The 15784-nt window shown below is 38.6% G+C and overlaps 1 protein-coding gene across 1 annotated transcript in view; it reads right to left on the reverse strand.

Annotated features, from left to right (window-relative positions):
• Window positions 1-1771: 1771 nt before the first annotated feature.
• The window catches only part of LOC117386095 (collagen alpha-1(XXV) chain), a 271389-nt gene continuing 257376 nt past the window's right edge, over window positions 1772-15784 (reverse strand). The window contains exons 22-38 of the mRNA XM_055229087.1: window positions 15555-15632; window positions 14899-14922; window positions 14427-14471; window positions 13449-13493; window positions 12775-12855; window positions 12626-12688; window positions 12270-12320; window positions 12083-12109; window positions 11885-11965; window positions 11602-11637; window positions 11107-11160; window positions 10793-10846; window positions 9946-9972; window positions 9750-9803; window positions 5864-5941; window positions 4125-4163; window positions 1772-2493 (exon numbers count right to left, since the gene is read on the reverse strand). Coding sequence (XP_055085062.1) covers window positions 2467-2493; window positions 4125-4163; window positions 5864-5941; window positions 9750-9803; window positions 9946-9972; window positions 10793-10846; window positions 11107-11160; window positions 11602-11637; window positions 11885-11965; window positions 12083-12109; window positions 12270-12320; window positions 12626-12688; window positions 12775-12855; window positions 13449-13493; window positions 14427-14471; window positions 14899-14922; window positions 15555-15632 — 864 coding nt within the window. The 3' untranslated portion in view covers window positions 1772-2466. The remainder of the gene's footprint in view (window positions 2494-4124; window positions 4164-5863; window positions 5942-9749; window positions 9804-9945; window positions 9973-10792; window positions 10847-11106; window positions 11161-11601; window positions 11638-11884; window positions 11966-12082; window positions 12110-12269; window positions 12321-12625; window positions 12689-12774; window positions 12856-13448; window positions 13494-14426; window positions 14472-14898; window positions 14923-15554; window positions 15633-15784) is intronic.

Raw genomic sequence — 15784 nt, forward strand, 5'->3', positions numbered from 1 at the left:
ACAATACACAAATATATGCACAGAAATCGTTACAAACCAAGCAACCCATCACAATAAAGAAACTTGTATGTAGCTTTTCCACTGGTCGTCCCACTTTATATAACACTGTTTATCCAAAGACGCAAAACTTTCTCCGTTTTCCACCTGTGGCAGCTGCTACATGACAAGAAACACAGGTTGCTCGCTCTCACTCGCTTTAAATCCCCCGCCCACAGACCTGACGGCACGGAAATCACAAATATGTACTCGCAAAACTTGTTAACTTGTTAAGAAGAAGCTCGCCTTTTAACAAAACACGGATGACGTCGTCGTTGTTGTTGTTAAATTGAAAGGGAATGTGACATAACTGGCCACAAGATCGAGTCTAGTTTATACCTGGTTTGCTAATGTTGTGTTTAGGGGGGGGTTATAGTTGTACTTCTTCGCTTTAAAATAAGGCTGCACCGCACTGCGTTTGTTCGGTTGCTGTGGTTGTGTTGTTACTGGTGAGAAGTACTTGCTTTTGTTGTAAAAGTACAGATACTGGAGCGGAAAAAAATATTTACTTAAAAGGGAAAGCGTCACATGAATAAATCTATGTAAAAAAGTAAAAAGTAAAAGTTTTTTCGCTGGTTTTGAGGTCTTATAAAACTTCAAATGTAGTGTTTTTGAAGATTCATACATGATTCAGATTGGGGCCCCCTATCTGCACTGGGCCCCCGGTAAAAAGTCCCCTTTACCCCCCCTGAGTCCGACGCCACTGGAGAACTTAAAAACGTTCTTAATTACTGTTTTTATTTGTATTTTTTGCTCAAATTAGGAACTTTTAAAGATAAAGGAGGCCTCAAACTATCAGGAAAAACTACTTTTACTTTTCAGTCCCGTTCAAAAATGGACCATAGTTAAAAGTACTGATGTCTTCTCTTAAATATAGTGAAGTAAAAGTAAAAAGAATCCACTGGTAGTTCTACTTTATTTACTTTTACTTCATTATACGGCAACAAGATTAAATATTTTTGTCATAATCTCCAATGAGACAGTCAAACATTGTTATACTGTCTCCGTTTTGACCCATTACTTCGCGCTTTACTCCAAAACGATGCAGCCCTACTTTAAAACCGAAGTGTACCGACTCACGCATAAAACCCTACGTAATATTTTCACATGCAGAAAAAACAGACACCACTGTACAAGAAGAAACATCTCATACACAAACCCAGCGTCTACAAGCAGCACAGGTGTAACACGGAACAGCACTGGATCAGAACAGCTCTCAGGGATGGTTCAAATCGTGTCTTTTTTGTCCAAGTAAAGCTACGGCCTGTAAAATGATCCAACTTCAACAGTGAGAAACAGCGCTCTGTGTGTCACTTATCCCCAGAGGTGGGACCAACGGTTTTGCAAGTCTCAAGTAAGTCAGGTCCCGAGGTCAAAGTCCAAGTCGTCTGCTTTAAAACTTCAAGTCACTTCACGTCTTTGGCTTACGTAACTGTACAGATGCTACTTTTTCCTTGTAGTTTGAATCAGTACTGTCATAAACCAAAGAATTATGAGTTGAAATAAATTAATAACAGTTGATTTGTGATGTCGTTTGAGCTGAAATGGGGCAAAGGATCATGGTTAATGTAATTTTGTCTGTTTTTTTAGCTGTAGCTGCAACAAAACGATGCATTTAAGCATTGAAGGAGCTTGCGATTTGAGTGATTTTGAGAAATATTTGTCTCCATCTTTACAGCCCCAGTATTATTGAGAGACATTTCATTTTCCTAGTGACAAATGGAGACGTGGGAGGGACATGTTCCAGTTTTTCCTGCAAAATTAAGCACCAAAAACATCAACTGTTTAGAAAAATGTGAAAAAATCAATCAATCAATCATCTTTCAATCAGCTCAAATCCAAGTCTTCGTCTATTTTATCAAGTGAAGTCTCAAGTCTCAAAAAAAAAACAAACAGTGACTCAAGTCGAGTCCAAGTCACGACTTGCATGTCCCCACCTCTGCTTATACCAACTAAAATGTTCTGTGAGAAAAATCATATGAAATGTACATTGTTTATACAGGAATGAATACAAGCTTGAGGCACAAAGGCTATAATACACAAATTATAAAATGCTTAAGAATCAGAGCAAGAAAATAAAACATGAAAAAAGAAAGTGATTGCATTATGTTCAGCTCAGTAGAACTTGAAGTCAGCTGGTCTCCCAGAAGACCACTCATGCCTCCAACACTCTCCTTTCCCACGCTCGGAGGGGGTCCTGAACGCATCTCCAAGAAAAAAACAAAAAACTTAATGCGTTTTCCTTCCAATCCGTGCTGGATCAGACCCTGCCAAGTCCTCCTGGAGTTCGGAGACAGCCTTCCCCATCGTTGGAAAGAGTCCAAACCAAGAATTTCGACGGTGAAGAGTAAAACCTGCGTGTACCGCTCGTGCAGGTGTCACCATTAAACACACGGAAACCTCCATTTTTTTCACTTAATCTCGGTGTTTTCAGGCAACCAGCCATGGCGTGACTCCCTTAGGATTAAAAGAAAGAAACATGTCCAGTTGTGTAGAGTTTTTTAAGCATGGGTTTTGACGTTTGTGCCATTGATACAGAGCGAAAGCCAACCACAAAACAGCGACGTATGTACAAGACATATAAATATAGACTCACTAGTTATCCATGCTGTGGGGGTGCACTGCTCTGCTCGTCACAGTCAGCTTTTAATACTTTTTTTTTTTGTCTTTTACAAAATGGCGGATGTTGCAGTGACAAGACAACACTAAACACCTAGCGTTTTGGTGTTAGCAAGCGAGTCCAAGCCAGATCCCCCTTCCAGGCAAGTCTCCATCTTTAGGACCTTTTTGTGAGAACGCTGGGCGAGTTCTGGGGGATCTGGACTTCGACGTCATGTGATGTGAGTTTCGGACACACTTTTGTTTTTTTACGTTTCCACGGCAAAGTTAAGAAGAAGAAGCAGCTCGAGGACAGTTATCTCTTTTTGTACACATAAACTTCTTTTGTTGTAGATATTTTTCCATTAAAAAACTATAAATACCATAAAAGAAGCATTATTTACAAACTCCATGCGATTCGGGTTAGAGTGATCACTGCAAGAAGAAGAAGAAACACAAAAAAACACATGGATTTGAATTAATTTGTGAGTTCTGTTTTACCACGCTGCCACACAATGTTATACTTGTCAAAATTATAGTTAAATTATTATAATAAAACTCCATGCAGACGAGAATACAGCTTTAAAGGGCCCATGTTACGCTGTTTTCCTCGTCACAAACAGACCTGGAGTCGAGTTTTGTTTCATTCGCACAAATCCTGCATATTTACGCTCAGTACTTCTCTCTCAAAACGCTCTGTCCCACCTTGTGATGTCATCATGTGGTAATACAGGAAGTGCTTTACTGTGTTTTTAAACTCCACGCACCTTCATTTCTTGAATCATTTGGATCATTTCAGCCCTGGAACTGCTCAATCTCTACTGAACTAAAGGTCAAAAGGTAGATGTAAACTTGAAAACTACAACTTGATGACATCACTAGGTGGAACAGAGCGTTTTGAGCTTTGGAGAAGGGTTAGTCAAACATGTGAATGGAACAAAACACAACTCCAGGTGTGTTTTTGATGTGTTAACAACATTATAACATGACTTAAAGCTCACATAAGGAAATTTTGCATAATATAGGACCTTTTATGGCTTAGGGAGGGTATGAAGCCTGCCTCCTACTGGTTTAAAAATGTATTACAATCACAAGCGAACATGGGTTGCCAGTGATTTTTTATTTTTTATTTTTTATTTTCGAGCACATGTATCGGGTACGCTTAAAGTACATTTCACAATTTTTTTTTTATTTTTTTATTTTTTATTTTTTAAACCAACTGGATTTCACTGTAGGATCTGCCAACGCAAATGAGCAACTTAGATAAAATTCACTCTGCTTTCTGATTGGATAATTGTCTAAATTAAAAGACCAAATTATATATAAAAAAACATCTTTCGTCCAATATTTTTGACTTTTGATTTGGGGGCAATTTGAAATATTTGTACATACCCTCCCTTCGATAGGACATTTCTGCATGTGCGTTATTACTACACTACAGTACACACCAAGCAAATACTTAATACTTTTTAACTTTAATTTCATCTCACCTTTTGCCAGCATCCAGGCATTGGTAATCCATCTGGGCCCTGTTTGTGATAGAACAAAACGGCAAAACAATTAGGACTGAACAGTAAAACTACAGATCAAATAGACACAGACAGTTATATTGATAGTTTGGCAACATTTATCCAGAGTAATTTTAGATTTTAACGTAGCAATTCTCTTATATTCACTTAATTATAGCGTAGTCCTGAACAAACAGTGACCGGTATGACTCAAGCACTTTGCATAGTTCTATATCTACTCTAAAATAAAGATCTAAGCTGACAATGTACTTTTATTTTTCATGCTCTCTGCAAATGACATCGCATGCAAAGCCATATGTAAATGTACTTATTATTAAAGTGCCCGAACAAACTAACAGTGATGTAATGCACTCGCTGATGTGTTACGTGGGCACTGTGAAACAAATAAGAAGTAAAAGTACGTCTGAAAAAGGATAATGATAATGAACGGGGTGCGTATTTACCCGTAACGCTGCGCTATAGTTTAAGTTTACATCATGAGGCGGTGGTCTGGCCCAATTGGTACATTACACAAGAGGAAAGTTAACAGGGGGTATTCGAGTGGCTGTAGGAGCGTGTTAGCGATAAGTTAAAGGGTCGTGAAGGAAGTAGATTAGACGTTGCTATTAAAATATGTGAATGATGGATCGATATTATAAAGAACGGATTAATAAAGAGGTGAGAACGGCTGCGTTTTCAAGTTTATCCAAAGCGTTTAGTGCAGGCAGCTACTATGAGGTCAGGTGATTTTAGTAATGAAGTGGACTTGGCGGTGACCATTGACTGTTTACATAAATGGGCATAGCTAACGTGCTAGCCAGCGCTTTCCAGATAGAAGGTGAGCATGAGCGCGCTTCCAGCTCCATCGATTCTGGCTTTAATTCACTTTACATTGAAAAACTGCTGCTGTCCGCCTCGTTATTTTGGTCTTAAATGTTCATATTAACCGGCTCTACTGTTTTTATTTCGCTATCGTGTCCGTAAATCAAGATATGAACATTAATAACAGATGAATCAGGCGTCTTCTTTCTCCGAGGTCGCTCCCGTTAGCATTAGCAATAGGTTTGGTTGACAGCGTTGCTCAGCGGGAAGAGGTGCCACGTTCAACAGCGTCACTCCGGATCGGCTCTTTGGTCGCTATGATATTCTTGGTTGCTATGGAACTTGGCTCCAAATTCGCCGCTATAACTGCTAGCCGCGATTAGCTTCTTTTGACTGGAGCTGGACGCTGTGGGTGACGTCACACTCGCTCAGTCCACTTCTTTATACAGTCTATGTTTCTAGTCCTGGTTTAGTTCTGGTCTAGTTCAGGTTTAGATCCGGGTTTAGTCCCAGTTTAGTTCCAAAGCTAAGCGTCCGCTACCTGCTAAACCGGCGGGACACACGGGGAGCGGCGTTACCTTTAACAACCTCGCTCCGGATTGGCTCTTTGGTTGCTATGATACTCGCGGTCGTAATTCCAAACATGCAACTCTGCTCCAAATCCGCCGCTATAACTGCTAGCCTCGATTAGCTTCGTTTAACTGGAGCTGATCGCTATAGCTGACGTCACGCTCACTCAGTCCACTTCTTTACACAGTCTGAGGTGGTAAAATGCCATGCTTTTGTCTTCTTTTTTTTTTTATCATTCATTGCTGCGTTTCCATGGTGATGTGAAATGGGGGCACATGCATGTAGTAGATGGATGCAAAAAGGAATCAGGAAAAAGAGAAATACTGTACCAATTGGCACGGGGCATCCAGCCCGTCCAGACCTGGCTGCCCTGGTTCCCCCTTCTCACCCTTAAATCCCCGGAAACCCTGTTTGCAAAGATGACCTAGGAGTGTTACTGAGAGAGAGGCGGACCGTCCTTAGCCTGTGTCCAGTCGTTGGGACAGACACAGAGACGTGAGAGGAGGAGCGACCTGCGGCTGCTGTCACCACTGAAACCCGATTACCCAGTTTTTGCGCCTCGGTGGCTGTATTTGAACTAAAAAGAGCGTTTTTATTGTGGGTTGCGAAGGTTTCTAGCGATTTTCGTCTCGCCGCAGATCGCTCATCCCCGTTTGAGACGACACCCAGCTACGGGAGGTGGTTTCCAGCTCGGACATACCAATGGGCAGGGTGCATCTAATCCTGGGGCACCCTGTTCTCCCTTCTCGCCCTTAGGCCCTTTTTTGCCCTTCTTTCCCTTCTCCCCCTGTGAATACAACGCATCAGGTCAGATTTACAAGATTGTCAAAGGTAACGGGGCTGCACTGCTATTAGAAAAGGGAGAGATTAAAAAGGGAGAAGCTAAAAGGCCAAAGTGGTCAAGGTTAGACGGGGAGGGGGTGGCGTAGAGGAGTGGGCGTCAAAGGGAGGTCAAAAGGGCAAAAGGATGAGAAAGAGTAGCAAGGAAAAAACCTCCACAAGCAGAGTTACATCATTAAATACTGTATATACCCCGTCTGATTGGGTTAGAAACGGTCTGCTAGAACACCAACCACACATTTGCATAGCATTAAGTGACAAAATGAAATATAGTTTAAATTAGCATTTCGAACGTGTTGTAACAGGCTGTGGTTTTTACATAACGCAGGAGTATCGCATGCAGACTTTTTCCAGGTCAATCGGGCAATTATATAAGTAATGAAAACCTGTTAGGTCTTACACAGAGGTGGAAGAAGTACTCAGTTTTGAACTCAAGTAAAAGTATAGATATAAAGGTAAAAAGTAAAACTACTCACAGGAAAACACCTACTTAAGTAAAAGTGTGTAAGTATTTGTTTAAAACTGTACTTTAACAGTAAAAAGTCAAAGTATTTCAAGTGTCAGTCGTCCAGGTCTGATCCATACTAACAACCAAAGTTAAATCTGTCAACTGGATGAAAAGTTGTAGGAGTGAAGACGTTTCGCTGCTCGTCCAAGCACGTTTTTACCTCATTATCTTATCGTGAGGTACAGATCTTAGCCAGAGAAAAGAAATGCTTTGAGAGGGGAGTTAAAGAAGCAGTTTTTGTTAGGAAAGACAATCTTTCCTTAAACAGGAATGGAGGCCTTAAACATCATCTTTCTCTCATCTATAACTCCATCGTCCAGACCCAAAGCAAACAAAGGAAACAAAGAGGACAACCCAGGTCCATTAACTCTATAGCGTCGGATGCTGTCGTCGCCGATAGAGCGCGGCTGCGGACTTTCATTCACCGTAACTCTGCAACCAATTGCTTTATGTAAATTCAAATGGCGTCTCAAAGCGCCGGCATGGGGCTCTTTAAATATTTTACTGTCATTGCTTAATCTGCCTCCGTTGTCCCTCGAAGACGACCAATGAGAGGGGAGGTGCTGCCGGGATTTTCACTTATTCAATGCGCCAAAAAATATGGATGGATATGTAAAATAGAGGAAGCTGTGTGAAAAAAAATGCATTCTGATACTTCTGATAGTTCCTTTAACATGATTTTTATGGCTAAAAAAAGAATAAAAGTCTAGCTGAGATATACTGGTCTCAGTCCCTAAAGGGTTAAGGCTGAATGTCGGCCCATTAATGCTGAAACTGTAAACAGTCGCTGTTTCCAGTTTCAATATAGTTAGCTCCTCTCTTCATACAGATATAAGGCAGTGTGCAGCAGTAATCTGACCAAAACTGAAGAAGTGACTTAGACGAGCAGCAAAACGTCTTCACTCCTACAACTTTTTGTCCAGTTGACAGATTTAACTTTGGCTTTTACTATTAAAAAATATACATATTTTCATCAACAGTTGCAATATGAAACAATTTTTTTCTCTTTTGTGTATTTATTTTTGTTTGCTCAAAGCCGAAACTTGAATTTTGACACGAACATGGTAAAAATAACCCCTCAGATCACATGAAAAGTACTTTTTACTTTTCAGTCCTGTTCAAAAATGTAGTGCAGTAGAAAGTACAGATACTGCTCTCAAATGTAGTGAAGTAAAAGTAAAAAGTATCCACTGAAAAATGCGCTTAAGTAAAGTACAGATACCTAAAAATTCTACTTAAGTACTTTACTACTTGTACTTCATTCCCTTCCACCACTGGTCTTAAGTGTTAATACATTTTATCAAACGTTGGGATGCAGTTTTTCATCAGAACAAAACCTACACAACTACACAAGTATTAGTACTACAGAGACACAGAAGTTGTACTCGTTGCATAAGGGAGAGGAGTAAAACCAAAGATGGACTTAAGTGATGAAATGTTAATGTTCATGCGTCAAACAAAGAGAAAAACATATGAGCCTGTTGTCAATGGACACGTTTGATTTCAAAGTGTTTTGGATGTTTTAACATGAAATTTGAAATGAGGTGAAAATGTGGAAACAAAACTGATTGAACATGTGTGAGTTTGTGAAATATAAAAAGTTCAGTTTACGCTAGAGTCTAAAAACGTCAGCAGTACTGTGCAAAATGCAAAACGAAGCTGTAAATGTGGAAATACTATTGAGACGTAGAATTTTACAACATATATATATATTTTTAGATTTTAGATTCATCTGCTCAACTTTTTGTGGGTAAAATATCGTCTTCACGCACAACATTTCTGGACTGATGCCATTTGATTCATTTAATTTCATGTTTTTATGTATTTCGAGCTGATTAACGAACAGAAGAAGTCACTATACATGTATCCAGTGAACTTAATGCACATTTCACTTTTTTAAAATCATATTTAAGCTAAAAAATGAGTTGGAAGAAAGAAGAAAACGTATTAAATCCCACCTGTCTTCCATTAGAACATAAATAAATGTAGTGGAAGCTGCGCAATAATCCCCATTATAATTTGGGATTAATACGCATCTTTAAAAATTGACTATAATTAATTAGTATTATTTACATTTTTTCCCTTTATTTATTATTATTATTATGAATGTATTATTATTATTATGAATTTATTATTATTATTATTATTACCATTATTATTATTATTATTATTTTATTATTATTATTATTATTATTATTATTATTATTATTATTATTATTATTATTATTATTATTATTTATGCATTATTATTATTATTATTATTTTATTATTATTATTATTATTATTAATATTTATGCATTATTATTATTATTATTTATGCATTATTATTATTATTTTATTAATTTATTTATTATTATTATTATTATTATTATTATTACTATTATTATTATTATTATTGTTATTATTATTTATGCATTATTATTATTACTATAATTATATGTATGTATCATTTCTGTTTTGTGCAGCTGGTCTGTAGTTTGTTTTATGTGTGGGTGGGGTAATTTTGTTAATCTTGTTATATTATTTGAAAAAAGTTACACAATATAAGTACTGTACACTTTACTGACACTTACTGCCTAATAAAAAGACCATTGAAGGAAAGAAATATATATAAATTGACTCTATTCGTGACAATAACTGCATCAAATGGTCACTTAGAATATCAAAACAAACTACCGCTTTTGCAAATAAGTCCAAATCCAAACAAAAGTCAAAAATAAACCCGTCGTCTTGCTGCATTCGTCCAAACTCTGCTAAACGTTTGCACAGCACTGTTTGACTCTGTTAAGGAGGAGTTCTGCGCGGCGACAGTCCATTGACATCAGTCCTCTGTAAGTCTTAAACACATTACAGAGATCTACATCTACCTTCTCTCCTCTTTCCCCCACGTCGCCTTTCTCTCCCCTTAATCCTGGAACCCCCTGTGAAAGTACAACTCGCTTTATTACTGAAAATAAAGTGAAATGAGCTCAGAAAAAGAAAGAGGCGCTGCTCGTTAAGCTCTACAGCGGCACGTGTAATGGAGACGTGCAGTGGGGTTTATGGAGGGGGTTTGACACTTACATCCTGGCCTGGCTGTCCCGCCGCCCCCTGGAAAACAAAGAACAGAGTTTTAGAACGTTTCATCAATACAACTTTATTAATATAATGAAGGAGTGGAACTTTTATATTAGTTATATTGATTATAGAATCAACAGGTACTTCAGAGGGTGAAAACAGAGGCCAGAGAGCAGGACCACCTAGGCCTGTCACGTAAAATATAATAAAAAAAAAATAATAATAATAGGATAAAATAAAATAAAATAATAATAATAATAATAATAATAATAATAATAATAAACCAAAAAATAAAAAATAATACAATGAAATTAAAATAAATAAATAAAAAAAATGATATATAATAATCCCAGTAAACCATTTTAAAATAGATTGTTTCATTAAAAGACATCAGTTGCAGCAAATAAACAGCAGAATGTACCAATAATTTGCCATAAAAGGGACTTATTCACCCCTCTACAGCTCAAATCTTATCATCTTATTGCAAAGAAAAGTACCATCTAGTTCTGTCTACACCTCTGGCACCTGGCCCCACCCTGCTCATCAGCTTTTCCATCTGGTGCCCCCTCCCATGGACAATAACCACACCCGCTAATGCAATAATACTGGAGTGGACTTTGCATTGTTGCATAATGACGTAAATACTCCACATATGTGACTGTGTGTGACTCTTTATGCTGCTGCTGTTTATTACACCTGTGCTGCCTGATGTCATTGTGCTCGTGTTTACACTGGGGGTTTATGGGGTTGCTGGATGGGCTTTTGCAGCTTTTGTATGCAGTGTTTGATGTTCTAAACATAATTGTGTTGTTCTCTGTGACAATAACAATAAAATCTTAAATCTTGAACTCACAGGGAGTCCATAAGGTCCCCTTGGTCCAGGCTCACCAGGTATACCTCGTTCACCCTATAACACAGATGTGGATTATCATTAACACTCATTAAGACTCTTTAAGACTAATTAACACTCATTAATACTCTTTAAGACTAATTAACACTCATTAATACTCTTTAAGACTAATTAACACTCATTAATACTCTTTAAGACTAATTAACACTCATTAATACTCTTTAAGACTAATTAACACTCATTAATACTCTTTAACACTAATTAACACTCATTAAGACTCATTAAACTCATTATGACTTTAATGAAAAGTGTCTTACTCTGTCGCCCTTGGGCCCAGCTGGCCCGGCTGGACCCACCGGTCCATCCATACCCTGTAAGAGCACAGAGACTCCATGAACACACAGCTTTAAGAAACATCATAATCAGATGATCGTCCACATGTGTCACATGATGTGTGGATGTTTATCAGCACACACAGCTGCACGTGCATCACTGCTCACACAGTTAATGTATGTGAGTGTTTGTTAATGCTGAGTTAATAACACACAACACACAGGAGCTGTCCAGTGCCGTAACGTAACACTACAGTGTGTTCTGCTCAGTGTGGCTCAGTGTGGCTCAGTGTGGCTCAGTGTGGCTCAGTGTGGCTCAGTGTGGCTCAGTGTGGCTCAGTGTGGCTCAGTGTGGTATAAACATGTAGCTGATGTGCACTTCATAATCACATGAAATAACTGTATGATGTTGGGTTCAGGGGGGTGTGATGAGGGGGGAGGGGGCAGACTGGTGAAGCCTGGTGGTCACATGACACTCACCCGAATGCCGGGCTTGCCGTCCAAGCCGGAGGCTCCCTGTGTGGTTATGGAGGTATGAGTGACATGAACAAGGCGGGATTAGTACCAGATGAACACTGTTATTAGGACAGGTTGATGGCAGGGTTCACAACAACTCAATTACACAGTGTTACAGCGGTCAGTTCAGGCATATGTAAATGAGCACAAGATAATGAACAAGGCATTACTGCAGCACTGCCATAGACACTGCTCAACACTTTGAGTAACTTAATACAATTCAAATACTGTGTGAGTGTGTACTTACAGGGAGACCCAGTGGTCCACGATCCCCTTTGTGACCGGTCTCCCCTCGAATACCCTTCAACCCATTCAACCCTGCCTCGCCCTAAAACACCACACCAACATTAGTTTATTAATCACTCAATGGGACTAAAGCAGAGGCGTGGCACTTAGTGTCTGTGTTAGACAAACATGCTTTACTCTGTGTTCCTCTGGGAGTTACCTTTGGACCGGGGAAGCCATGAGGACCCTGGAAAATACACACATTTTAATATTGACTAAGAACAAAAAAGGCTGTTTGTTCAGTCTAATATTTTGCATCGTTCACTCAGATAAATGTAAAAATATATGTGTTGTTTCATATTTGATTAGATTTTATTTTTGCCAGTGTTATTGTCTGGAACACTCACCATTGGTCCAGGGGATCCGTGTGGTCCTGGTGGCCCTGGAGGTCCAATGATCTTAAAAATAATTAAATATGATCAATAACTTTCAGTCAGTATCACTGTCATGTTTCAGACAAATACAGCATATTTCAGCTTTACCATATATTATATATACCATACCATATATTACTTTTAGCTTTTACCATATATTTCAGTTTATATACTCACAGAAGTGTTTTAGACATGTATAACATATATTTCAGTGTATAAATACTCACAGAAGTGTTTTAGACATGTATAACTTATATATTTCAGTTTATATACTCACAGAAGTGTTTCAGACATGTATAACTTATATATTTCAGTGTATAAATACTCACAGAAGGGCCTTGTGGACCTGGCAGACCTGCGTCTCCTTTATCTCCTTTGACTCCATTCACCCCCTGAAACATACAGGTTTTTTCACTCTCTCATGTCGTTTAAATGTCCCAGGGTCAAACGAGTTGGAGCGTTTTCAGACGACACTCACAGGGAGACCGGGCAGACCTGTTGCTCCCTTGTCGCCTGAAGCTCCTGGCATTCCCATGTCTCCTTTTGAACCTTTGTAGCCCTGAACAAAACAGCCATCATTTATTTATTAAGGGAGTAGACTATTTACAATGTTTACTGACCACAGCTCTTGCATTTCTTTAGTTTTATTTTATCTTTTTGTCATGAAATCTATAATGTGATTTCAGTAAATGTAGTGAGTTTAAACGTTACATTTTACTGCAGGAATTCAGCTCATGTAAAAACTCTGACATACTTCTCTAAACTTTATAAACAAGCCAAGAAATGCATTATAACTTATCACCCCAATAATTAAAGATATTTACTGTTGTAATGTTATAAAAATACATCACATTTGAGTCACAGGTTGGGGTAAAAATGTGTTTAGTTTCTATTTTGACGATGTTTAAATCCAGACTCAGACGGTTCTGTTTATCTGTGCATACGACTGAAAGGTTTTTATTCTGCACGTTTCTCTTTTAACGTCAATTTTATGATGATTATTTATGTTTTGCTTTGCTGTATTGTGATTTTAATGTCTTTCTTAGTCCATAAAACACTTTGAATCTTGTGTACAAATTGCGCTACACAAATAAACTCGCTTTGCCTCGTTTTACTTTTGTTTAAACATTTATAAATACAGTAGAAACTCACTCTTTCTCCATCCAGTCCAGGAAGCCCAGGCATCCCACGATCGCCCTGAAAAGAACAGTTCCTCGTTACGGCGCGGAAATGTCTGTGTAATCACTCAGACGTCCAGGTTTGATCCATAATAAAAGAAAAATACAAATATGTGAACTGGGCAAAACGTCGTAGAGGTGAAGCTGCTCATCCAAGTTGCTTCTTTATAGATACAGTTGACAGTTGAAAAAAAATCCATAACTCTTTTGTTTCTAAATATTTTTCTTTTATTTTTTCAGAGCATTTAGATCGATCCTTCTGATATTAATCTGAGCAAATACAGCACCGAGGAACGAACCCTCATTGTACAGTGGAACTTTGAGTCACATGGGTCAAATTCGACATTTTAATCCCAGAGATGCCTTGAGCGTAAACGCCATTAAAGGAATAATAAGTGTTTTTCAAAGACAGGGGGCAGTATGTGATCTCCACAGACCTGACTAGTCCTGATTTCTTCCTGTGGGGCGATCTTAAAGAAAAGGTGTTTGTGAATAAACCTCAGATGACTTAATAAACGACTTAAAACATAATATTGAGGATCAAATAAGAGACAAAAGCCCAGAAATGCTTTAAAATGTTATGTAAAGTGTGTAGGATCAGGATATTCAGGGCGAAAATGAAAATGGTGGACACTTAAACGCACACTTTTTACTTCCACTAGTTTAAGAAGTGATAAGTTCAAGTGTAAGTGAACAATTTGGGAAGGTTCAGTTTATCTACAGCTAAAATTTGGTGAGTTTAACTTAAGAATTATAGGAGCGACTGAAGCTTTAAAAGTGTCAGAGACTTTTTTTGACCTCTATAAGGCTGTGTCCGCCAGTAATCTGACCAGAAGCCACTTCAGACAAGCAGCGAAACGTCTTCACTCCTACATCGTTTTGTCCAGTTCACAGATTTGACTTTTCCTACACTCCTGATATAAGACGAGACACCACACTCATCGACTTTTACCTTCATGCCCGGTGGTCCCATTACTCCGGGAGGGCCAGGAGGACCCTGCCAAAGACAACACAAACTTTAATTACACATAAAACAATGCGACCAAACTACCCATTAACCAGTGTGCACAAACGTTAGCCAATCACGAAGCTCAACACATGCCAAGTCACAAAACGTAAAGCTGCAACCAAATGACATTAACAAAAGCAAACAAAACAGTTCTATATGTTTTGTCTCTTTCAAAAAAAACAAAACAAATCTAAGCATTTTTAAGTAATTTTTAAAGTATTTTCAATGTGCACTAGGTTAATCAAGGTCTATCCATGAGCAGCAGCGTGCAGCTTGAGCCAAACCGGAGCTCAGTCCTGTCACACGTGCTGCCGGGCCTGGGACAAGGCAACAGTTTGAGGCCGGACCCATGCAATGTGACTGGCAACGAGGAACGACCGCTCCACACGACACAACACACAGACGAGTTTATTACCGTCACTGTAATAGTGGTAATCTTCTGCACAGCGTCAAAGGTGTGGAAGCGAAAACAGGAGAGATAAGAAACTTTTGTGTCAGCTTTTTCTCACAACAAGGATCCCACAAACTCAACGCAACGGTGAACATTTAGTGATTAAAGGGCCGATGTTACGCAAAAACTGACTCTTGTGAGATTTAAGACGTGATGTAATGGTGTTTTCTCAGCAAAAACAGACCTGGAGTTATGTTTTGTTTCACTCACACACTGGTTAATTACATCTCCAAAGCTCAAAACGCTCTGTTCCACCTTGTGATGTCATGAAGTGGTAGTTTTCAAGTTAACACCTACGTTTTATCTTTTTTTTCAGTAGAGATTGGTTATTTCAAGTCTGAAGTTATCCAAATGATTCTAATGAAGGTGTGTGTGGAGTTTAAAAACACAGTGAAGCACTTCCTGTATCACCACATGATGACATCACTAGGTGGAACAAAGTGTTGTACGTTTGAATGTGTCCGAATGAAACAAAACACAACTCCAGGTCTGTTTGTGATGGAAACATTACAACATAGATCAGAAAAGAGCGTAACATGGGCTCTTTAATGCTGCAGACTGAATCCATCCTTATTATTATTACTCTTTTTACATTTACTAAAGTGAATAAAGTATCAAACCTGCAAAGCCTCCTGGATGTTTCCGTTATAATCGATGATTTCGGTGGCGCCCGGGTCTCCCTTCTGCCCCGGTGGACCCTGAAAAACACAAAATAAAGACGATATAACAATGTAATTAGACTTTAAGACTCCTAATGTTCCCATCGTAATAAAACTGTGCCAATACCAAATAATACTGTAATGTCATTTGGTTCTACATGCTGCCCCCTTGTGGTAGTTGCCATTTACTA

This window comes from Periophthalmus magnuspinnatus, chromosome 18, assembly GCF_009829125.3.
Source record: "Periophthalmus magnuspinnatus isolate fPerMag1 chromosome 18, fPerMag1.2.pri, whole genome shotgun sequence".
Taxonomy (NCBI): Eukaryota; Metazoa; Chordata; class Actinopteri; order Gobiiformes; family Gobiidae; genus Periophthalmus; species Periophthalmus magnuspinnatus.